Raw genomic sequence first — 25,627 nt, 5'->3', positions numbered from 1 at the left:
ACTATTTAACAAAGCAGACTGTCATTCATTAGTCTTTTGAATATATTTAAGTGTTTGTCTTCTCATTATCTTCCCTAAACACAAACAATTTAGATTTGCAATTTCAACATTCCCATCCATAAACATACTTTCAAGTGATACCCAAAAGCAGTCTTATTAAATGATCTTTTAAAAAGGCATTCCACACATTGTCCACAAATAGCACTTTTTTTTCTTTTTCAGGAGAGCCTTTCTAATAGTGCTACTTTTACTTTCTTTCAGCAAGATTACCCAAGTCTTTGACAACACTAGGCAGGCAATGACATTCCAGGAAAAGACTACCAATTGTTTAAGAGCAGAAAAGACTATATGGCTTTAATAAGACAGCATTGTTTATTGCCCAATTAAGTATAAAATTTGAAAGTTGTTTATAGTCAAGGTTGGATATCTTCATCTTTATCTTCTCATTTCAAAAGGCTTGTTTAAAAACTCAAAGATATAGCAAAGGATACCTTGAAGACAGAAACTTGAATTTGTGTTTAAATGGCTAATGAAAACAAAAACAGTAATTGTAGGTATGCCTCACTATATATAATAAACAAGCCCCTAAAATGTTATGATCTAATCAAATTGTTTTTCAAATCCATTATAAGCAATGACTACGGGGTCGGGGCGGGGGGGGGGGGGCGGTGGACACCATTTGTTTGTGGTTTTTTTTGTTTTTGGAGACAGAGTCTCACTCTGTTGCCAAGACTGGAGTACAGTGGCGGCGCCATCTCAGGTCACTGCAACCTCTGCCTCCCAGGTTCAAGCAATTCTCCCACCCCAGCCTCCTGAGTAGCTGGGATTACAGGTGCCCACCATCACACCCAGCAAGTTTTTTTATTAGTAGTAGAAATAGGGTTTCACCATGTTGGCCAGGCTGGTCTCAAACTCCTGACCTCATGTGATCCACCCACCTCGGCCTCCCAAAGTGCTGGGATTACAGGCATGAGCCACCACACCCGACCTTGTTTTTCAATTGTTCAGGAATTGTCCTGAAAAGTATACAATACTCATGGTTGTAATCTTGTCTCTAATTTTTATGTTTTCCAAGTTTGAGTTTTCATACACAGGTTTTCTCTAAAAGACTCCCTTGCTACCTTTTACCTTAAATGAGCAACTTAATAGCAGACTATATTTGTCCTAAAGTATATTTTTCCCCACACACCTGCTGACTCTGTGGTTACTCTCATTAATAACTACAGCTTACCTGAAACAAATGTCTAACATGGCTCAATATTAACAAGTATGTATTTACTACAAATTATAGCTATTAAATTTCAACACTAATATGTACATAATATGAACCACACCCTACTCATAACCTTAAAATACCTTAAGTGAAAGGTCAAACCTGGTTTCCTCTCTAAAATCACCATTCCTATTTCTATCACAGTTCAGTAAAAACCTACAGTGGTACAATTTTGGTTTTCTCTTGATTTTGTTCTTGATATGTTCAAGTCATGCTATGGCAATTTGAAAAGCTTACTCCACGTTTAACAGGGAAAGAAGGCATTTAGTAATCTTACCATTTTTTCTAATTACTTGAAAAGTGGATGCAGTTACAAAAGGCCAACACCAAGAATTCCTGTGGTGACAGAACAGTTTTTGCATCTTGACTGTATCACTATCAATAACCTAGCTGTGATACTGTACTAATTTTTCAAGGTGCTATTATTGCAGGAAACTGGGTAAAGGGTATATAGAATCTCTGTATAGTTTCTTACAACTGCATATGAATCTACAACTATCTAAAAATAGAAATACTGAAGAGTAATTTAATGAGAATTCATTTTTCTGGCCCTATGTCAATATTTTCAAAAAGCCTGTAAGTACATCTAAAAATAACCCCCCGCCCCACAAAAAAAGATCAGTAACTGAAAAATGAAAAACTGTATTCCTTTTTAAAAATTAAGAGCCAGAAAATACTTCCTACAATTATCTCTGAAAATTTTGGGCAAAAAGAAACTATACTGTTACAAACGTCTGAATTCAATAAGAAAAAGTGAAGCTTTACTTAAGAGTTAAAATGACATTCTAGATAGAAATACCAGAGAGATGCTCAATATCTACAGATGGCTTAAAATGACAACATCCCTTACTACTTGGATTCAAAAACAAAGGAAATTTTCAGATATCATACAAACAATCTACTAAGAACTAACCCAAAATCACAATCTAGACATACACACTCAAACCCCGAAGTTGAGGACATGGATTTAAACATCTGAACCATTTCCATTTTGTCAATCCTTTTAACAAACTTTCCTTCTACACACTGCCCTTTGTTTCTATACACTGCCCTAATTAGAGTGCCTGACCTTTCACTCCTACAGAAAGAAAAGTTTCTCTCAAGGTCACTTTAGGAACACTTCACAGAGCCTATCATACCAAGTGAACAAATTCACTCTCACCATAATGTGAAGAAAATTTTAACACCCTGATGAAGGAATAACATAACAGATCCTCAAGACAAATTAGTAGTAGTAAACACACCTTTATCTTTTCCAGAGTGACTTCCGACACTCAAATAACTCAGCTATGATGAGTTATTTGTTTTGCTTCAGGAATAAGATTAAAGATAACATCACATACTATAGTATATATTCTTTCAGCTAAAAAAGTTTCTGAAAGTATTATATATTGTTTCTCAAAAACAGCCCACTGTGAAATTGAGTCTTCCTCAAAAAGGACAAATAAGAAAGGAAATTACAATACCTGACTATAAACTCTAGTTTTCATAAGTCAAATGGCATGAGGTTTTTATAAATGTTACTCCAAAGACAAAACAGAAAACAAACAAAAAACCCTAATCTTTACTACAGCAGCTCTTCAAAAGGAAAGTCAGATCTTTAGCTCCTTAATAGCTGCAAATACATAGGCATTAGAGTGTATTACATAATATCCTTTGAAATCAGGGCAGAAGGTTATTCAAATGTCAATAAGGTATATAAATATAAAATAAGTAAAATAATGTTACTATACCAATTTCTTTTAGACATTCCCTTTAAGAAATGGCCACAGAAAAATTATATCTACCAGTACATCTTGATTTGAAAAAAAAATCACATGGCATTTTCTCTTCCCCAAATTCAAATCCATTCACTAATTAAAAGTCACAGCTTTTTTATTACAATTTTTTGTAGCATTTAAAACAAAACACACAGATAAATATTGCTAAGTCCACTGAATACAGGTGTATAAGTTCAAACCTTTCAATGGATAACAAATCTAACTTTTAAAACTAAAAGTTCCTACTCCAAATAATCAAATATGGTGACCATTCGCAATGTAGAAAAATAATTTTTTCTTTGTGCAATGCAACGTACTGAAGTCCAAAAATTGCTCCAATGCCATGCTTATAATCTATATCCCAGTTCACATATATACTTTTTAATTTCACAGACTACATAAATCCTTCTTAAGTTTAAAAAGTGAAATAAATGTAATTGCCTTTATTCTAAAAATAGAATGCACTTCTAACAGCAAGTTCCTGGAGTTCATGTTATTGTATCAGTGACTGTCCAGTTATATATATTTACCATAACTTAAGCTGGAACAGTAGGCAACAGTAATATCAAGACTCATTTTTAAAAAATACTAAGCATCATCTACTATGTATTACTCAAAGTAAATCTGAAGGTTCCTGAGAATGAATTATTAGTTGCAAAAATGAGATGTATCAACACCAGTAAAGAAATACAGCCATCTTCTACAACTTTAAAATTATTAAATTTTCTCCCCCCTCCCCAAAAAGTAACAATTTTCAAATGATTACCAGTAAAAGGAAGGAGGTGAGAGACGAGTTGGGACTTGCCTATCGTTTCATGATGTCCTTTTGATCAAGAATACTACTAGTCTTTAACCTACTTAAAATCCAAAAAATGCTTTCATTTCACTTAAGATGATTAAGGACATGCTATACTTTCCCCATAAGCTCTAATTTCATAATTAAAAATGAATTTTAATAAATTAGTATACAATTTTTAAAAACAAACTTTTTAGAATGTAAAGTGGTATAAAGTGTTTAGGTGGTTATGAAATTAACCTTATTTTCTGATGTTTTATTCTCACAGTATTTTAAGAAATCAACTATCATTTTACCAGGGGAAATAAAAAGCACCCATCAAAGAGGCATTACTGAGTTTCAGCCCAGAGATTTGACAGTTGGTTTTCTTAAGATGATACTGTCATGGCTTTAGTTATTTTTTTCATCTCTTAAGCACAAAGAAATAAATTTAAATTAAATAAAAAGTTACAGCTTTTGCACACTGGAATGGACCTTCCTTCTAAAATATTTTAAAATTATGAGTTTTTAAAAGTTAAAAAAAGAAAAAATGCATACTTAAGAAAAATGGGATGTTTTAAAATGGAGCACAGTAGTCATAAATGTATTGAAAGTAAATTTAAAGACAAGATCACTAGTGTGTAGATCTACTTTAACTTACTCTAAACATTATCATAATGTAATCTGGATATAGGAAAGGATTCAGTCATCTAATACGTATCATTTAAAAATAAATCTAAGTTTCTATTCATTTTGAAAATTTACCCCACTAACATTTTAAATAATTGTAAACGAAACTACTGATTTCCTACAGATTTCTGAGGGAAAAGTCATCTTTTAAAATTAATAAATCTTACTAATTATCACTTGACTCAATTCCACCTTTTATATACATGTATTCAATAATATTTAAATGTTATGCTTTCTATTTTTCTACTAAAATGTATCACACCACCAAAATATGAGTCTTTAGTTTAAGACATCATCTTACCTGATCCACTGAATTGACTGCTTCCCAGTGTAGTTGGTCTAGTTTTCCCACTATTAACAGGTGGGGAAAACATCTGCAAAATAACCCAAATATATCTGTTAGTCCTGAAATTCTTCTAGATTCCTTGCAAACAAAAGTCCACCAAAAGTCATCCATCAGTTATTAAATTTCAGAGGGAAGTTAAAATAAAATTGGAGATACATTCAGATCCAGAGAGGCAAATACACTGAATGATACTATTTCCTAATTAATTGGAAATAATGGTTACATTTTGTTCTGAAGACCCGATCATTTACATGGAAGAGTCCAAGATTATTAAGTTTAAACAGTATAGTATTACACATGATCTTTACTGTGGAACTAAGTGAATTTCATTACATTTACATTACATCTTAATACACACAGTCAGAATTATGGCCAATTAAATTACTACATACAGTAAGGATTATAACTGAATTGTATAAAGCAGGTATAGGTGCTGCCTCCTAACAGCAGTTAATAAAGGAATTAAACCCATTAAAAATAAAAGCAGTGGGCCCTTAAGTTTCAGTTGATGTTTTTAAGTCATTTCCCATGTTAAGAACATAATACACACACACACACACACACACATGTGTGTGTGTATAAAATAAAAGTACTCTGTTTCAGAAGCCTCGAAATTCTAGCTCTGGACTACTTTTCTTGTCGCTGACATCTTTCAGGTACCATAAACTACATCTGATACCGGAGAGGAAAATGGTGAGGAGTACTGAAGAAAAAAACAACACTTTTTCATATAAAGTACAAGATCCCCAATAATCATCGGGGTGGGAGGGTGACTCAACCAAAGCTCATAATTACATTGTTCTCCTTTTAACTGGTTAAATCAAATGACCCCTCTGGCATTAAAGTTTTAAATGTGCAAGTCTAGACATTACATCAAAGTTCAGGTGTCCAACTTGGGGGAGCTGGACTCCAGCCCTGAGAACTACTGCTTAAGCAGAAAGCAGATGGAGTTCACGCTGCCTAGTCTCCACGTTGCTTCCCCTCACCCTTTATTTAAAGGAAACAAACAAACAAACAAAAACCTCAGCAGAACCCCAAGATGCCGTGGAAAGCTCTCATACCGCACTGAAGTCCAGTAGGTCGCTCAGCTCCTTGTCGGTCCCTATAGCGGCCATGCGTTGTTGCTGGGGATTCATCTTCGGCCACTTCTAGCAGGTCCTAGGGCAGAGGAAACGGGCTCAGCGAGAGACCACCGAGGCCCAAAGTGTGTGAGGGCACAGAGAGAGGTACTGGGGAAGATTACGCAAGAGCGCTGGGGGCGCCGGGATGACTTCCAGGACCCCGACTCGCTCCCACCGCGGCGCGAGCAAGGGGCGGGAGGGCTCAGTGCCCGCGCCGGGTCCCGGAATCCACGCGTTCCTCGCCGCGGCCCGAGACCGACGCGGCGGCTCCCGCAACTCGCCGCCTCTCCCCCAAGTTTCCGAGCCAGTCTCTGCCACCTCCTCGGCGCCCCCTGCTCCGCGCCGCCGCCGGGTGCTCCGCGCGCCGGGCCCGGCCGCGACTGGGGTCTCGAGGAGCGGGGTGAGGGGCAATTCGGCGTCCAGCGAGCGGAGCGGCGGCGAGCGGAGATGCGAAGTGACTCACTCGCTCGGCAACAATAGAACTGACAAGTTGCAGGGAACGCGCCGCTCGCAGGCCCGCGTCTGCGGCCGCCGCCGCCCGGACGTCCCCGGCGGGCCCAGGGAGTCGGAAAGCACCCCCAGCTCATCCAAGGGGCGTTTTTAAACAGAAAACAGAAACCCCGACAACTAGTCTCGCTCTCGGCCGGCGTCCTCCTCCCCAGGCTCGGCCTCCTCCCACTTTTGCTGCCCTGCCCCGGACCTGCCGAACAATGAGCCTGGCTCCGCGGCCGAAGCCGCCCGATCTCCCGCGCGCCCCGGAGCCTGGGCGCCGGCCCGAGTCGGGCGCCGAACGGGGCGCACAGGCCGAGCGCGCCGCCAGCGGGCCTGAGCGCCCGCGACTCGAGCCTCCGCCCCCACTCCGCTCCCCAACTTGGAGGGGACCCCGGGTTTGGCGCTGTACAAAGGGGCGCGGAGTTGAGGCGGGGGACGGGGGCGCCCCCGCTCCGGCAGGGACGCGGCGGCGCCCCGCAGCCCCCGGCCCCGCCGCGCCGCCCCACTCCCGCTCGCTAGCCCGCAATTACCTGCCGCCCCGTCTCCGCATCCAACCACCCCGATTAAAGTTCACTTTGGCCGGGAGAACGGGCTTGGGCTTCCCCTTGCACCGCCCAGCGGCTCGGTTCACTTTGCCCCGCACGAGCTCTCGGGTCTGGGAGGGGGAGGCGGCTTTCGGGCCTGGCCGCCCCTTCCTCCCGGGGCGGGCTGTCGGTCCCCCCGAATAGAACTTGTGGGTCTCTTCAGGCGGACATTTTTTTCGCTGAGGCGGCCTCACCACCGCGCTCGGCTCGCCTCCGGATCCCTCCGCGCCGGGAAGAGCCGCGGGTTAACCCTTCCCTCCCCGACCCGCTCCGCCGCCTAGGAAGTGGGGCCGGCAGAGGGGGCGGGGAGGAGCTGGCGGGGACTGGGAGGAGCCGCACCGCGGCGGGTGGACAAAGCCCGCGGTCGGGTGAGGCGGGACGGAGTTGGGGCCGGTGGGGAGGGGCATGAGGCGCTCGCAGGCACCTCGAGAAGCAGGCCCCGACCGCTCGCCGACGAAGCCTCGTCCGGGCCTCCTGGGAGCGGGGTGGCAGGCACCGTGGCGCCTCCTCGCGTTGGTCTTGCTGGTTCTCGGCCCCCGAAGCGGAGCGACGGAGACACAGCTGTGGAAGCATCTGGATCCGCTGCCCAGGTCCCCGAGCTTCCCGGAACCCGAGGCCGCAGGACACTGAAGGCTGCCATTCCCGAGTAGGTCACGCTGGACGCCACCCTAAGCTGGGCCCAGAGGCTCCCGTCCAGGAGGGCTGCAGTCGGCGCAGACACCGCGCGTGTGGGGACGGGAGACCCATCCTCCTCGGCCGTTCCGAGAGTAGGCGCGGCCGGTCAGATTCGATGCAGAGCCGAATGCGGGAGAAAGGGCAAAACGTCCCTCAAACCAGACAAAGCCTTGTGAGCTTCAGGTTCTCAAATACCCCACTCACCCAGACCCCACATCTCCAATCACCCCCTCGCACCCAAATCCCATTCGGAGCCACCGAACTGCACGTGGGACTAGTTCTTGGGAATGGATCAAGCCAGTCTCTTCATCTAACGGAGACAGCCCTGGGTGGCTCTGTCACACAGCCACTGTCTTGTGCACAAGTTCTGAACTTGGCCTCAAAGAAGCCCCAGAGTAGAAAGAAGACAAAAGAAGCCCCAGTTCTTCGATTCTGGGCTAAAGTGAGATTTTCTTGAATGGCAGCCAGTGTTTTGCCTCTTAGGTAAGTGAGTGCAGTAAAGACCGGTAAGGCCCACGCAGAAGAAACACTGAGGAAAGAAGACACTTCCAAAGTAACAAATGGGAGGAAGCAGCCAACGCCCGAGGACAACATGGCAAGAAGGAGCCTTTGGATTCCGGACTGGGATGGAAAGAGAGGTAGATTCAGCTACCATATGCCATTACTGTAGTTAGTACAGTTGTCTCTATATCCGTGGGATTGGTTCGCAGACTCTGGATTTTCTAAGACGTTCAAGTCTCTTACATAAAAATGATGTATTTCCCCATATACTTTAAATCATCTCTAGATTACTTATAAAACCTAATACAATGCAAATGCTATGTGAATAGTTGTTAAGGTGTATTTAGGAAATAATCATCCAAAGAAATCTCTATATTTTCAGTACATTTTCAGGCTATATTTTAGGCTCTATATTTTCATGTATTTTCAGGCCTGGTAAGCCTAACTACATTTCTTGTTTTCAGTTGATTGAATCCCGGAATTTGGAAACCCCAGATACGGAGGGCGGACGGTACAACCGGAGCTGTCAGGTGGATTTCCAAGGCTTTGCATTGGCTGTACCTGAAACTTATGGTGGCCTAGACTCCCCAGTATCCACTCTTCCTTATCTTGGTAAACAAGCCCAGTTCTTAGTCACATCCCTGCTCTGCCTACTTACAGGGGCATGTGGTCCCAATCTAAGCAACGTAGCATAATTCCAACCTAAATCAGCAGAATCCCATTCCCTGCCACAGTTATTGGCTGGCAATGAGCGTAACATATTTGGGCCAATGAGGAGCAATTTCCTGGTCTTTGTTGGGAAAAGTTTTTCTTTCATTTTCTGAGAGCGCTTCAGAGGTAACCCATTCTTTCTGCATGTCCTCAAAAAAACGGGTCCCCTGGATGGTGGGTAGCCATCTTCCAAATACAAGTCTAGCCGGGTTAGAATAAAGAAGACATCAAGAAAACAAACATGCATAGAGATTTGATCTTTGGTGACTTTTTTTTTTTTTTTTTTTTTTGAGATGTAGTCTGGCTCTGTCACCAGGCTGGAGTGTGGTGGCAGGATCTCGGCTCACTGCAACCTCCGCCTCCCAGGTTCAAGCGATTCTCCTGCCTCAGCCTCCCAAATAGCAGGGATTACAGGTGCGTGCCACCATGCCCAACTAATTTTTTATTTTTTTAGTAGAGTCGTGGTTTCACCATGTTGGCCAGGCTGGTCTGGAATTCCTGACCTCAAGTGATCTGCCCTCCTCAGGCTCCCAAAGGGCTGGGATTACAGGCGTGAGCCACCGTGCCTGGCTTTGGTGACATTTTTGAGGCTCGGAATCAAGCAACTTCTGAATTCAGGTCTATCTTCACAGATTAGACCAATAGGATTCGAATTTTCTGTTGTCTGTAATCTAGTGTGGTCTACACAGTACCACCCCAATGACCATTTTTTTAGTAGCAAAGACATAAAGGTCAGGTAGGAAGTCTGATTAGATCATTTTTAAGGCCCCATTCCCATGTGTTTTAGTTCATTTTCTCCTACTGCTAACAGAATACCATAGACTGAGTGATTTATAAAGTGATTTATAAAGAAGTTTATTTGGCTCATGGTTCTGGAGCCCGGTAAGTCCAAGAGCATGGCACTGGCATCTCTAGAGGGCCTTCTTGCCGTGTTATCCCGTGGCAAGTGAGCACACACAATAGAGAGTAATCCATTCATGAGGGCTCTACCCTCTTAGAAGTTCCTCTTAAAGGTCCCACTTCTCAACACTGTTGCATTGGGGGTTAAGTTTTCAACACATGAACTTTGGGAGACACATTCAAACCATAGCACTGTGATAAGATTCTATGGCTCCACAGTAGAAAGAAATCTTGCGGAAGGAGAAGGTATGTGATCCCACATGTTGGATTCATGCTGTTTTCAAGATTCTCTTCTCATCCTGCTCACACAACTAGTGCAGAGGAAGAATATCTGTCTGCCCAAACCTTCAGTCATAGGGGCTCCCTCATTACTTAGGGACTGATTGGTGAAGTTTTTCATATCTATTATGGCCCGTATAGTTTTACTTTATAATTTATTTTCCTTATTAGATTGTGAACCCCTTGAGGGTTCGGACTGACATGCATCTGTCAGTACCATGCACCTAACGTAGTGCCAAGAGCATAGTAGACCTAAAAAGGAGGAGCTGGAATTAAAGCTATCATTCATTTGACATTATAACATGAAGTTATTTTTCATAATATAGCCTTTGCTTGTGTCATTTTTAATAAGAGAAAATGATTCCCACCAGTGAATCTCCTATAATAGCTCTGACTTATATAGAAGACAAAAAGAATATAAAAAGTGGAGTTTTGTGTCACTTATAACTCATTTCTGGGCCTTTGCTGACATATCTAGATAGGGCCAGAAGCCTTTATTGAAAAGCTCAGAGAGAAACAACTAAGTAATACAAATTCAGTGTTAATTAATAGTACTATTTGTGTAGTATAAGTTAATCCCTATCAGTAAGTTAATATTGAAAAGTATTTAATGTGCATTTCTTACATGCCGGGCATGGTGTTAAATGTTTCAGGACAGAAAGTCTAAAACCCATACTGCCCTCAAGAAAGTTATAATCTAATAGATTTTTTTTTGAGACAGAGTCTCACTCTATTGCCCAGATTAAAGTGCTGTGGCACAATCTCAGGTCACTGCACGTTTGCCTCCTGGGATTAGGTGATCCTCCCACCTCAGCCTCTGAAATACCTGAGACTACAGGTGCATGCCACTATGCCTGGCTAATGTTTAAATTTTTCTTCGTAGAGACAAGGTATCACTATATAGCCCAGGCTGGTCTCAAACTCCTGGGCTCAAGTGCTCCTCTCACCTCAGCCTCCCAAAGTGCTGGGATTATAGGCATGAGCCACGATGCCCAGCAATCTAATAGAGCTTAGTTCACTGTCCATTCACTGTAATCCACTACTGGACAGACACAGGAATTCTGTCAACATGGTTTCAGCCTCCCCACAGACACAACACACACACTTCATCCTTGAACACACATATGCATATTTTATGGGACACCAGAGTTGCCCAGAGAAACCTTTATAGTCAAAAGGAAAAGTAGCTAAAGCAATGGGCTTTTTGCTTCCTTGGCAGATTGACTTAACCTTGGACCCTTTTTAGAAGACAAGTATTCTAGGAAGCTAAGAGGAGAAGGAGAGAGAGAAGAGAATCAAGTCAGGTGTTTAGTGGGGGTAGCAAATTACTCTCTGGATGAAGTGACTGGCCTCCTAACGTTATCCACTAAGATCCGAGGTTGACGGCTAGTAGACCGTATGGTAGCTTTCTGCTCTATAGGAGAATAACTGGCCAGGTGCAGTGGCTTATGCCCATAATCCCAGCACTTTGGGAGGTTGAGGCTGGCGGATTGCTTGAGCCCAGGAGTTTCAGACCAGCCTGGGCAATATGGAGAAACCCTGTCTCTACAAAAAATACAAAAAATAGCTGGGCATGGTCACGTGCGCCTGTAGTCTCAGTTACTTGGGAGGCTGAGGCAGGAGGATTGCTTGAGCCCGGGAGGCGGAGGCTGCAGTGAGCCAAGATTGCACCATTGCACTCCAGCCTGGGCAATGGGAATGAAACTGTCTCAGAAAAGAGAAAAGGAGAATAACTGTCCCCTTGTGACTAACGGATAATTTATGTAACAGTGAGTTTAATAAGTAGTATCCTCAGTTCATGGCACTACCATCATTGATGAACTAAAAGCCAAGACTTTTTACTCTCTCATGAGCCAAATTCTACTAATGACCAACCATCTACTCTCTGCATTCTTTTCCACCAGCCAGCAAGAACCTCCCACTGTTGTGGTATTTCCTGGTAGAGATTTCGTCTTTTCCCTCTGAATGTTGATAGATAAAAATAGTTCTCTACTCCTTGCCAATATCATTTTTATCCACTATTTAAGACACTTAGATGGCTTATATGAATGCTATATTCAGATATGAGGACATGCCCCCCCAATTGTCACTCAATATCTTTTACACTCAGTATCTTTTTCCCCTTTAGAATCTCCTTTCATATTTTATAAAAACACACATTTACACCAAAATCGAGACAGATTCAGAGGCCAGGAAAGGAAAAAAACTGCTAAACAATCTAGAGCATCAAACTTGGAGAGATATTTCCATTTTTTTAACTTAGTAGAGTTAATCAGAAAAAATGAATTAATAACCTTTTTCCATATTTCTGTGTGTATCTTGGCACAGTTCCTAGCAAGTAGTAAATTGCTCAAAAAACATGTGTTGAGAAATGAATTGTTATTCACTTCTAGGTAGAGATGGCAGTTGAACACATGCTCCAAATTTTGTTCCTTCCCAAAACCACACTAAGACATCAGTAATGAAATTTTCAAAACAGTTTTTTTTTCAGACAGGATTTTGCTCTGTCGCCCAGGCTAGAGTACAGTAGTGCAGTCACGGCTCACTGCAGCCTCGACCTTCTGGGCTCAAGGAATCCTCCAACCTCAGCCTCCCGAGTAGCTAGCATCACAGGCGCACACCACCATACCCAGCTAATTTTTGTATTTTTTTGTAGAGACAGAGTTTCACCATGTTGCCCAGGCTGGTCTCAAACTCCTGGGCTCAGGTGATCTGCCTGCCTCAGCCTCCCTAAGTGCTGGAATTACAGGCGTGAGCCACTGCACCTGGTCCCCCAAATTTTTTGTTTGTTTTTTGTTTTTTGTTTTAGACAGTGTCACGCTCTGTTGCAGGCTGGAGTGCAACGGCGCAATCTCGGCTCACTGCAACCTCCACCCACCAAGTTCAAGCAATTATCATGTCCCAGCCTCCTGAATAGCTGGGATTATAGGCGCCCGCCACCACGCTCGTCTAATTTTTTGTATTTTTAATAGAGACGGGGTTTTGCCATGTTGTCCAGGTTGGTCACGAACTCCTGACCTCAGGTGATCTGCCCACCTCGGCTTCCCAAAATGCTGGGATTACCGGTGTGAGCCACTGCGCCTGGCCATATTGGGTACCTTTTTAAGGAAGGAGTGCCGGACTCAGGTGCTTGTAATGGCATGATGGAAGTCAGCTTACATATTTAGAGATTTGTGTAGGCTACTCCCACAGATTAAGGATTAATTATTTCCAAAATAGATGCTCTAAGAAAAAAATCAAAAAGCAAAGAATACTTACCACATCAAAGCACCTGAAAAAAATCCTCCCTTTTGCCAGTAAAGTAAAACTTGTACAGACTAAAAACTTAAGTATTTGGTGACTTGCCAGTCATATGATGAGAATAGGGAAAGGATAGCTGTTGTTAAAAGAATTGTTGGATGCAGTGGCTCATGCCTGTGATTCCAGCACTTTGGGAGGCCGAGGTGGGTGAATGGCTTGGGCCCAGGAGTTCAAGACCAGCCTGAGAAACAGGGAAACCCTGTCTCTACAAAAAATTTTAAAATTAGTTGGGCATGATGGCAGATGCCTGTAGTCCCAGCTACTCAGGAGACTGAGGCAGGAGAATCGCTTGAGCATGTCCTTTAATACCACAAAAAAGTCCTTTAATGGTTGTTTAACATAGTGGCCCACACCTGTAATCCCAGTACTTTGGGAGGCCAAGGGGAGGATTGCTTGAGCCCACGAGTTTGAAACCAGCCTGGGCAACATGGCAAGACCCCATCTCTACAAAAAATTTTTAAAATTTAGCTGGATATGGTAGCATGCACCTGTGGTTGCAGGTATCTGGGAGGCTGAGGCGAGAGGATTGTTGGAGCCCAGGAGGCTGAGTCTGCAGTGAGCTGTGTTTGCACTACTGCAGTCTGCCCTGGGTGACAGAGTGAGACTTTGTCTCAAAAAAAAAAAAAAAAAAAAGTTGTTTAAAAAGATGATGGTCATTCATCATCTTGGACTATGACAAATATCCACTACCATTCTTTTGCAGGTTTGGTTGTAAAGGTGGTCAGTAGAAAGTTATGAATGATGATTTAATTTAATTTTTCAAAAGCTTGAGTCCTTATAAATTCAGCTGCTATTTTGTAGACTCCTGACTGCCTCTGCCATTAATTTATTCTTTCAGTTTTTCATCAATTGAATAAATATATATTAAGTACATACTTTGTGCCAGAACTGTCTTCTATGCTTGGACTATACTAATGAAAAACTAGAAAAAAAAATCCTGTCTCCATGGAGCTTACATTCTAATGGGTTGTCTTCAGTCCCTGTTGGTACTCAACATCAGTTTTCAAACTTTTAAATTCCAAACAAGGACAGGTTAAATGGGTAGAGCAGAATAAGAAATCTAGTCTTTTTTCAGATTTAGAATAAGTTCTATTTGTTGGCTTAGTTCCTATGCACCTGGCCTTTCTTTCCTTTTCTTTTTTTTTTTTTTTGACACAGAATCCCACTCTGTCACCCAGGCTGGAGTGCAGTGGTGCAGTCTTGGCTCACTGCAACCTCTGACTCCCAGGTTCAAGCAATTCTCTTGCCTCAGCCTCCGAAGCAGCTGGGATTACAGGCGCCTACCACCAAGCCTGGCTAATTTTTTTGTATTTTTAGTAGAGATGCGGTTGTTGGCCAGGCTGGTCTTGAACTCCTGACCTCAGGTGATCCGCCCACCTCAGCCGCCCAAAGTGCTGGGATTACAAGTGTGAGCCACCTCACCTGGTCTGCACCTGCCTTTTCAAATACGTGGCAGGGATACATTCCAAAAAGTATTTAGTGTTTGGAATGCTTCTCTCATTCTAGTGAGTAACGTGAGAGCTAGCTATTAGAAATGTGCATATTGGAAGGTGGGCGTGGTGGTGCACATTTCTTGTCCCAGCTATGCTGAAGGCTGAGGTGGGAGGATTGCTTGAGCCCAGGAATTGGAGGCTGTAGTGTGCTGTGACTGCACTTACGATAGCCACTGCACTCCAACCTGGGTGACAGAGCGAGACTCCGTCCCAAAAAAAAAAAAAAAAAGAATCTTTGAAAGTCTCGTTCCATTGCCCGCTTGCTTCCAATGTTGTTGTAAAACAATGGATTCCATTTTTTACTTTCAGTCCTTTCTATTTGTCTTCTTTTGTGTCCTGTCTGGAAGCTTAAAGGTCTTCTCTTTGTCTGCTGTGTACTCAGATTTCCTGATCACAGACTTTGGTGTAGATCTATTTTTATCCATTGTGGTGTCCACTTGATGAATTCATTCAATTTGGTAATTTATACTTCAATTCAGAGAATTTTTCTTAGATTATTTCATTTACTTTTTTTTTTTCTGAGCTCTTACTATTTGAATTCTGAACTTCTTGAACTGGTCTTCTCTGTCTTTCTGCTTAAATTTCCTTAATTTTCTTTTCTAATCTTTTTTTTTTATTTCTACTTTTCTGTTTTCTTTTCTTTTGCTTTTTCTTTATTTTTATTTTTATTTTTTTAAGTAGATACAGGATTTCACTGGTTTTGCCCAGGCTGGTCCCAAACTCCTGAGCTCAGGAAATCCATCCACCTCGGCCTCCCAAAATGTTAGGATTATAGGCATGGGCCACCATGCCCAGCCTCCTATTTTCAATCCTAAGGCTCTTTTTTTAATATCCTGAACACTATTTCTTCTTTTTAACAAAAATTATTCTGTCTGCTTTTGTTTCATGGTTGCAACTTTCTCCTGACTACATATATATGTATGTATCTCACATGTAACTCTAGAAATAGTAAATATGTCTAACTATATATAGTTTTATTTTCCTTCTTTAGTCTCTGTTTTCACCAATTCACTTTTTGTTATTTCAATTTCTCTCTCCCACAAGAGAGACTTCCCTCAAACTTCTGATATTCGTTGGTTGTGTGTAATATTTAAGAATTGGGCAGCAAAATGCTGATGGTGGGTGCCTGTAATCCCAGCCACTCGGGAGGCCGAGGCAGGAGAATCACTTGGACCCAGGAGGCAGAGGTTTCAGTGAGCCGAGATTGCGCCATTGCACTCCAGCCTGGGAGACAAGAGCGAAACTCTGTCTCAAAAAAAAAAAAAAAAAAAGACACCCAATACCAGAACCCTGCAGAAGGGAAAAGATTGCGCTGAATACATGAATACACAGAACTAGGCCTGAGATTTTCATGGGAATAAGAAAATTCTTTCTTGGTTTCCTCAACTCTTCTTGTGATCTCAACTATCTTACTTCTGAAAACAAGCAAATAGATATCACTTAGAACGGTGGTTCTCATATTGTGATTCTTGGATGAGTAGTATTACTATCACCTGGCAACTAATTAGAAATCCAAATTTTGGGGCTCCATTCAAGACCTACTCAGTGAGTAGAACTCCATTCCATAAATTCTGAGGGTTGGGCTAGCAACCTATTTTTGTTTGTTTGTTTTTTGAGACTAGACGGAGTCTCGCTCTGTCACTCACGCTGGAGTGCAGTGGCCCGATCTCAGCTCACTGCAACCTCCCCTCCTGGGTTCAAGAGATTCTCCTGCCTCAGCCTCCCGAGTAGCTGGGACTACAGGCGCATGCCACCATACCTGGCTAATTTTTGTATTTTTAGTAGAGACAGGGTTTCACCATGTTGGCCAGGATGGTCTCAATCTCTTGACCTTGTGATCCGCCCGTCTAGGCTTCCCAAAGTGCTGGGATTACAGGTGTGAGCCCCCGCGCCCTGCTGCAACCTATTTTTTAACAAGCCCTCCCTGTGATTCTGATGCCCACTAAAGTTTGAGAAACAATATCTTTAGAGTAGTGGCCCTGTGAGGTCCTTAACAGCTCAGGAAAATTAAGATGAACCTAAGTCGGGCTACCAGAGTAGATACCTTGAATAGATAAAGACTATTGGAGAGATGTACTTAACAAGATACAGCAACGCTAAAAGGAATAAAAATGCATTTAAATTAACCTTTTTTTTTTCTTTGAGACAGGATCTTGCTCTGTTGCCCAGGCTGGAGTACAGTGGTGCAATCATGGCTCACTGCAGCTTCTAACTCCTGGGCTCAAGCAATCCTCCTGCCTCAGCCTCCCAAGTAGATGGAACCACAGGCATGCGCCACCATGCCCAGCTAATTTTTGTATTTTGTGTAGCGAGTTCTCACTATATTGCCCAGGCTGGTTAAATTAACCATTTTTAAATAGTTGCTAAAAGCAAAAGTTATTACTGGTGAAAAGTCCAGAAAAAGGACACTATGTGACACCAAGTTCAGCTCTCACCACATGTCAGACCTTGCAAATTTTTTCTTACAAGTCACTGGCATCTTAGGCAAATTCAATCTATTATAATAGTCAATCTGTTGTTTATTTGAACATTCATCAAAAAATCATGGTCAGTATTCTCAAATTCTTAGTTGCATATGATCAGTTTCCTTCAACCAGGAGTTCTTCAAGGGTAAAGGTTTATATTGTATTTATTTTTTCTTATTAATAAATGTGTCTTCCTTCTAATGCCAATAATCTCTCAGTAATTGTTTATTAATTAAATGAGAAATTGTATTTTCAGTGAAAGTTACCTTGTCTTGATTCCCCTGGGTGATTTCATAAAAATGAATTGATTGATTTGTATTAGATGATTTAAATTGCACTTAATTATTGACACTTTTATTTAAGAAGAGTTAGGGAACAGTTGTTCTTATATATGCAGAAATATTTTATTTGGGGATCATCTGTTGAATTTCTAATTTCACTCCACTGGCATTTTTATGCAATTACACATTAAGTTTTTGTGATTGGGACATTCTTCTTTAAATTTGAGATGTCTTAGTATAATTTTCCTATTCATTTGCATTATAAGCCTATTGGAGTTTTTTTTTTTTTAATTGTTTCTAATCTTTAAACGTTAAGCTTAAATGTTCACCTTAAACTTTCAAACTGTGTTCAGTAGCACAATGAAAGAATGCCATTGAATATTTTAAACATCTTTTACATGGAGGGATATCAACTTCCTCTGGAATTGGGAACGAAAGCTGAGGAAAATAGTGGTTGAGATTTGCTCATTATTTCCTGGGTCTTTGGCTACCCTCTTCCACTCTATTTCTAATGATCTGATATGTTCCATCTTGACATTATTCAAGTTTTCATAAAGTATGCTTGGTGGGATTAAAACTGCCAAATATATAAATTTTCTTTGCTTTCTAAATCTGAGTTGCATTTAGTCTTTAGATATGACTTAAAATAGAATTAAAGAAAGTGAAAATGAAAGCATTAATAATCATCTAGAATATACTTTCATTTACTTCAGTAACATTTTTATTTGAACAAGGGATTTAGTATTTTATTTCCCTTTTAGCCAAATAATGCAGTTTTCTTAGAAATGTAGCTTCATTACATTCATTTGTTGAATCAAAAGTGCTCTGATTTGTTTTTCCAATGAACCCTCTAAGAACAGAAGCATTAGTCTATAAGAAAAAACTCTACCTTGGCTCTCCCAAAGTGCTCCTGTATTGACTTGTGTGACTGTCAGTCACACTTGAATGAAGCTCACGATGCTAATGAGAAATCAAAATCATAGGCTTATCCCCAAAGGATCCGTTAACTTCTCTCAGAGAAGCAAGGGTCTCTTCACACAGATCAGTCTTCTGTTCCTGACCACCTCAAAAGGTATTGGTCCCAGAAGGACAAAGCACAAGAATGTGGCTGGCCCATCAATAACATCCATGTTGTTTTTTTGCTCCATCTGTAAATTGAACTGATTTGCAGCTAGGTACACACATAGGGGACTTAAAAGAACTATCTGAAACATTAGGATGATTAGCATCAAGTAATATGTAAAACAGTGGGGGTGGGGAGGAACACACACGCTCAAGTGGGAACTTGTTCTCTGCATTTCAAAGATGTCAGTGCAATGTTCTTAAAACCTGACTCTTTTAGTCAATATGTCTAAGTGGGTTCATTGTTTATTCTGTCAATTAAATAGAAACAAAGATCTAGACACAGTAGACAGTTCAAAAGATTTACATTTTAAGACAAAGTACATAACAGAATATTCATTAAAGACAGCTTTAAAATAGTTAATGTGAGTACCCATCAAGGATATGCAAGTAAAATGAGATCCCATGTTACAACTGCCAAATTAGCATGGATATTTTAAAAAGCATGATGATCAATGCCGGTGAATATGCAGCGATAGGCACCCATAAACACTGCTGGATTGAATGTAGATTAGGAATTAGTAAATTAATAATTAGCAAAAACCACTATGGAAAGCAACTATTCAGTATATCTCAAGAGCCTTCTAAATGCTCATACTCTCGACCTAGTGATTCTACTTACAAAAAATTTCTACTTTCAGGAAAATAGGGGGAAAGTTTTATTTGTAAAGAAAAGCATTATGTTTATAAGATTTAAAAATAGATATCCAGTGAAGAGGAATTAATAACATATTATGGTAGATCAAGAGAATTTTCAAATCTATGGCATTTTTTTAACCGTGTTTTTTTTTAATGAAATTTAGAAAGTTTTTCCTACAATTGGAAAAGGCTTATATCGATGTTACGGAGAAAAAAGTAGGCTATGAAACCATAAAAGCATAATCTCTTTCTGAACTTACTCTTTCTTACATTTGATAGTAAAATTCAGTTTCTCTGATTTAACCAACCAGTGATTCTCTGAAACACTCTGAAATTTTTTTTTTTTTTTTTTTTTTTTTGAAACGGAGTCTCGCTGTGTCTCCCAGGTTGGAGTGCAGTGGCGCGATCTCGGCTCACTGCAAGCTCCGCCTCCCAGGTTCATGCTATTCTCCTGCCTCAGCCTCCCAAGTAGCTGGGACTACAGGCGCCCGCCAACACGCCCGGCTAATTTTTTGTATTTTTAGTAGAAACGGGGTTTCACCGTGTTAGCCAAGATGGTCTCGATCTCCTGACCTCGTGATCCGCCCGTCTCGGCCTCCCAAAGTGCTAGGATTACAGGCGTGAGCCACCGCGCCCGGCCAACACTCTGAAATTTACCCTTTGGTTTTTCCCGTTCCTGGTTTCCTTTGCCAGCCCTTCTCTACACTCTTAGTCCAGTGCTTAATTTCCCTCTTAGCCAAATAATACAGTTTTCTTAGAAATGTAGCCTCATTGCATTCATTTGTTGAATCAAAAGTTCTCTGATTTGTTTTGCCATCCTTGCCTTAGTGTTAATCTGCCAAACGGGCATGTAAAATGTAAATAATGTTTCTTACACCTGTATTTTTTTTGTTTTTTCTTGTTTGTTTGTTTGTTTCTCTTGAGACAGAGTCTCACTCTTTTGCCCAAATTAGAGTGCAATGACACGATTTCGACTCACTGCAATCTCCGCCTCCTGAGTTCAAGCAAGTCTCCTGCCTCAGCCTCCTAAATAGCCAGGATTACAGGCATGTGCCACCACGCCCAGCTAATGTTTTTTTTTTTTTTTTTTTTTTTGATGTCTTTATGAAAGCAGAACTTTCTTTTTTTTTTTTTATTATACTTTAAGTTCTAGGGTACATGTGCACAACGTGCAGGTTTGTTACATATGTATACATGTGCTATGTTGGTGTGCTGCACCCATTAACTCGTCATTTACATTAGGTATATCTCCTAATGCTATCCCTCCCCACTCCCCCAACCCCACGACAGGTCCCGGTGAGCGATGTTCACCTTCCTGTGTCCAAGTGTTCTCATTGTTCAATTCCCATCTATGAGTGAGAACATGTGGTGTTTGTTTTTTTGTCCTTGTGATAGTTTGCTGAGAATGATGGATTCCAGCTTCATCCATGTCCCTACAAAGGACATGAACTCATCATTTTTTATGGCTGCATAGTATTCCATGTTGTATATGTGCCACATTTTCTTAATGCAATCTATCATTGATGGACATTTGGGTTGGTTCCAAGTCTTTGCTATTGTGAATAGTGCCACAATAAACATACGTGTGCATATGTCTTTATAGCAGCATGATTTATAATCCTTCGGGTATATACCCAGTGGTGGGATGGCTGGGTCAAATGGTATTTCTAGTACTAGATCCTTGAGGAATCACCACACTGTCTTCCACAATGGTTGAACTAGTTTACAGTCCCACCAACAGTGTAAAAGTGTTCCTATTTCTCCACATCCTCTCCAGCACCTGTTATTTCCTGACTTTTTAATGATTGCCATTCTAACTGGTGTGAGATGGTATCTCCTTGTGGTTTTGACTTGCATTTCTCTGATGGCCAGTGATGATGAGCATTTTTTCATGTGTCTGTTGGCTGCGTCAATGTCTTCTTTTGAGAAGTGTCTGTTCATATCCTTCGCCCACTTTTTGATGGGGTTGTTTGTTTTTTTCTTGTAAATTTGTTTGAGTTCTTTGTAAATTCTGGATATTAGCCCTTTGTCAGATGGGTAGATTGCAAAAATTTTCTCCCATTCTGTAGGTTGCCTATTCACTCTGATGGTAGTTTCTTTTGCTGTGCAGAAGCTCTTTAGTTTAATTAGATCCCATTTGTCAATTTTGGCTTTTGTTGCCATTGCTTTTGGTGTTTTAGACATGAAGTGCTTGCCCGTGCCTATGTCCTGAATGGTATTGCCTAGGTTTTCTTCTAGGGTTTTTATGGTTTTAGGTCTAACATTTAAGTCTTTAATTTATCTTGAATTAATTTTTGTATAAGGTGTAAGGAAGGGATCCAGTTTCAGCTTCCTACCCATGGCTAGCCAGTTTTCCCAGCACCATTTATTAAATAGGGAATCCTTTCCCCATTTCTTGTTTTTGTCAGGTTTGTCAAAGATCAGATGGTTGTAGATGTGTGGTATTATTTCTGAGGCCTCTATTCTGTTCCATTGGTCTATATCTCTGTTTTGGTACCAGTACCATGCTGTTTTGGTTACTGTATCCTTGTAGTATAGTTTGAAGTCAGGAAGCGTGATGCCTCCAGCTTTGTTCTTTTGACTTAGGATTGTCTCAGCTATGCGGGCTCTTTTTCGGTTCCATATGAACTTTAAAGTGGTTTTTTCCAATTCTGTGAAGAAAGTCATTGGTAGCTTGATGAGGATGGCATTGAATCTATAAATTACCTTGGGCAGTGTGGCCATTTTCATGATATTGATTCTTCCTATGAACATCGATGCAAAAATCCATAATAAAATACTGGCAAACCGAATCCAGCAGCACATCAAAAAGCTTATCCACTGTAATCAAGTGGGCTTCATCCCTGGAACGCAAGGCTAGTTCAATATATGCAAATCAATAAACGTAATCCAGCATATAAACAGCACCAAAGACAAAAACCGCATGATTATCTCAACAGATGCAGCATAGGCCTTTGACAAAATTAATAGCCCTTCATGCTAAAAACTCTCAATAAATTACGTATTGATGAGACATATCTCAAAATAATAAGAGCTATCTATGACAAACCCACACCCAATATCATACTGAATGGGCAAAAACTGGAAGCATTCTCTTTGAAAACTGGCACAAGATAGGGATGCCCTCTCTCACCACTCCTATTCAACATAGTGTTGGAAGTTTTGGCCAGGGCAATCAGGCAGGAAAAAGAAATAAAGGGTATTCAATTAGGAAAAGAGGAAGTCAAATTGTCCCTGTTTGCAGATGACATGATTGTATATTTAGAAAACCCCATCGTCTCAGCCCAAAATCTCCATAAGCAACTTCAGCAAAGTCTCAGGATACAAAATCAATGTGCAAAAATCACAAGCATTCTTATACACCAATAACAGACAAACAGAGAGCCAAATCATGAGTGAACTCCCATTCACAACTGCTTCAAAGAGAATAAAATACCTAGGAATCCAACTTACAAGGGATGTGAAGGACCTCTTCAAGGAGAACTGCAAACCACTGCTCAATGAAATGAAAGAGGACACAAACAAATGAAGAACATTCCATGCTCATGTTTCGTATTCTTTTTAGTAGAGATGGGGTTTCGCAATGTTGGCCAAGATGGTCTCAAATTCCTGACCTCAGATGATCCACCTGCCTCGGCCTCCCAAAGTGCTGGGATTACAGGTGTGAGCCACCACACCAAGCCTGCACCTGTATTTTTTAAAAATCTTGTATACATAAATAATTTTGTTTATCCTTCATAAATTAATTGTCCCTTTAGATTTAATGTTTGTTGGATTTCTGAATCCTAAAATGATGTCCCTATATATTAAAAATGGAAAAATACAGAAATGTAAAAAACTGAAATAAAACCTCATATAGTTCCACTGCATAAAGACAACTTCTAGTAGTTGAGAAAATTTTTTTCTGGTCTTCATTATGTGTCAAGGTTAAAGAGTTGAAAATAACTGGATCTTGTGCCTCTTAAAATCTATTTTCCCTAAATAAAAAAGAAGAAAGAAATAAGAATAAGAAAGAATGTAAATTTCATTTATAATATCATCGTAATGAGACAACCTAAAGATTTTTTGGTGTGTTTCCTCTCTTTTCTAATCTTTGTTTATGTACATGCATGTGTATACATACATAATATATATTACAAACTTAAGATTATGCTCTCAATACAAGTTTATAAACTCATTATTTTAGGAAAATTTTCAAACACATAAAAAAGTAGAAAGAACAGTATAATGAACCCCGTTGAAACTCCACCCAGCTTCAACATTTATTGAAACATTTCTACCTCCAGATTAATTTGAAACAAACATCAAATTATTTCATTCACAAATGTTTCTTAATTTACATCTAAAAGATAAGGACACTTCTAAAAAATATAATGACAATATCATTGTAACATCTCACAGTTTTCATTTAAATGTTTTAATATCATCAAGTATTCAGTGTTCGGATTTCTCCCAATTGTCTCATGTTTATTATAGTTAATTTGTTCAAAATTGAGATCCAAATAAAGTCCACATGTTGTATTATTTGATATGTGTCTTAAGCCTCTTAATCTTTTGCTTCTCCCTCCTTCTCTTTTATTGGATTTGTTGAGGCAAAATTGAGTTGTTTGTCCTGTAGGACTTTCCATAGTGTGAATTCTTTCCTTCCTTCCTTCCTTCCTTCCTTCCTTCCTCCTTCCTCCTTCCTCCCTCCCTCCTTCTTTATTCCTTCCTTCCTTCCTTTCTTTCTTTTTCTGTTTTTGAAACAGGGTCTTGTTCTGTCACCCTAGCTGGAGTGCAGTGGTGCAATCAGGGCTCAAGATAGCCTCGACCTCCTGGGCTCAAGCAATCCTCCCACTTCAGCCTCCCAAGTAGCTGGGACTATAGACACAAGCCACCACGCCTGGGTAATTTTTTTTTTATTTGTACAGATCAGGTCTGATTATGTTTTCCAGGCTGATCTTGAACTTCTGGGCACAAGCAATCCTCCAATCTCAGCCTCCCAAAATGCTGGGATTATAGGTGTAAGCCATCACGACTGGCCTATAGTGTAAATTTTCTAATTGTAACTCCTGTAGTGTTATTTAATATGTTTCTTTATCTTCTGTATTTTGTTATTATTTAGGTATATAGGCTTGATCAAATTCTAGTTTGATTTTTGGCAAGAATATTTGATATGTGATAATGTAGGAGACATATGTCTGCTTGTTAATCTTTTTGTAAAGTTAGTCATCATTAATGATCATTCCCTAGCTGCATTATTTCACTAGGGGTTACAATATGATGATACTCTATCATTTCTGCACCAATTATTAGCTGAAATATTCTGTAAAGAGAAACCTCCTATCATCAACTATTGGGTTACCCTGAGGTACAATTTATATATGAGAAATGAACTAGATGCTTGATTCATTCTCTGTATTTACCAGTTTTTTAAATAAGTTGGTTTCCTTGTATCTTCCAAAGGTACCAACAGAGGTTTTTTTGTCTTAGAGTATCAATCTGAGCTGACTAAAACATATTTACCATGCATCTATCCATTACGGATGGAATTCATGCTCAAGCTCTTCCTCACCTCTTTGATCGATGGAAGCATCTTCAGGTTTATTCCTGAGTCTCTTTTGACATGACTTAGAAGTCTTTTATACTTACCTTCTGATGTGACAGGGAACCCAGCAAAAATTTATTTTGTTTGTTTGTTTTTGAGACAGGGTCTCACTCTGTCCCCCAGGCTGGAGTGCAGTCGTGCCATCATGGCTCACTGCAGCTTCAACTTCCTAGGCTCAAGTTATCCTCCCACTTCGGCCTCCCAAAGGGCTGGGATTACAGGTGTGAGCCACCATGCCCAGCCAAAAATGTTATTTTTAAGGGCTGCATCGTAAGCATATACTATTATTTATTTAATAGGTCCACTGTTCGCGGGAAGGGGCTTTATATAATTTCTAATGGTTCTCTACTATAAATACAGTGATGCACCACATAGTGACATTTTGGTCAATGGTGGGTTGCATATATGATGGTAGTCCCATAAGATTATAATGGAGCTGACAATTTTCTATCATCTAATGATGTAACTGTTCTAATGTCTTTGCACAATGCATTACCTTTTCTATGTTTAGATACACAAATAATTACCATTATATTCCAGCTGCATATAGTATTCAGTATAGTAACATACTATACAGGTTTATAGCCTAGGAGCAATAGGCTATAACACATACCCTAGGTGTGTAGTAGGCTA

At 40.6% G+C, this 25,627-nt stretch overlaps 2 protein-coding genes across 25 annotated transcripts in view; one reads left to right on the top strand and one right to left on the bottom strand.

The window, feature by feature from the left end:
- TCF12 (transcription factor 12) overlaps nt 1–7,535 on the bottom strand; it is a 366,336-nt gene extending 358,801 nt beyond the window's left edge. For 7 of the 23 annotated variants that reach the window (XM_016927645.4, XM_016927646.4, XM_016927650.4 and 4 more), the window contains exons 1-3: nt 6,988–7,433; nt 5,906–6,002; nt 4,800–4,872 (exon numbers count right to left, since the gene is read on the bottom strand). In XM_016927645.4, coding sequence (XP_016783134.1) covers nt 4,800–4,872; nt 5,906–5,980 — 148 coding nt within the window. In that variant the 5' untranslated portion in view covers nt 5,981–6,002; nt 6,988–7,433. Of the gene's footprint in view, nt 1–4,799; nt 4,873–5,905; nt 6,003–6,665; nt 6,816–6,987 lie in introns of those variants that run through there. The other 16 variants (XM_063795006.1, XM_063795008.1, XM_063795004.1 and 13 more) reach the window with 12 other exon arrangements.
- A 680-nt stretch (nt 7,536–8,215) lies between these two features.
- The window catches only part of LOC134808534 (uncharacterized), a 31,682-nt gene continuing 14,270 nt past the window's right edge, over nt 8,216–25,627 (top strand). Inside the window, exons 1-2 of one of the 2 annotated variants that reach the window (XM_063795048.1) lie at nt 8,216–8,354; nt 8,682–8,829. The gene's annotated coding sequence lies outside the window, so the exon portion shown is untranslated. The remainder of the gene's footprint in view (nt 8,355–8,681; nt 8,830–25,627) is intronic. The other variant, XM_063795049.1, reaches the window with a different exon arrangement.

The sequence above is a fragment of the Pan troglodytes genome, chromosome 16 (genome assembly GCF_028858775.2).
Source record: "Pan troglodytes isolate AG18354 chromosome 16, NHGRI_mPanTro3-v2.0_pri, whole genome shotgun sequence".
In the NCBI taxonomy this organism is placed as follows: domain Eukaryota; kingdom Metazoa; phylum Chordata; class Mammalia; order Primates; family Hominidae; genus Pan; species Pan troglodytes.
This window is presented reverse-complemented; position numbering and strand designations above follow the sequence as displayed.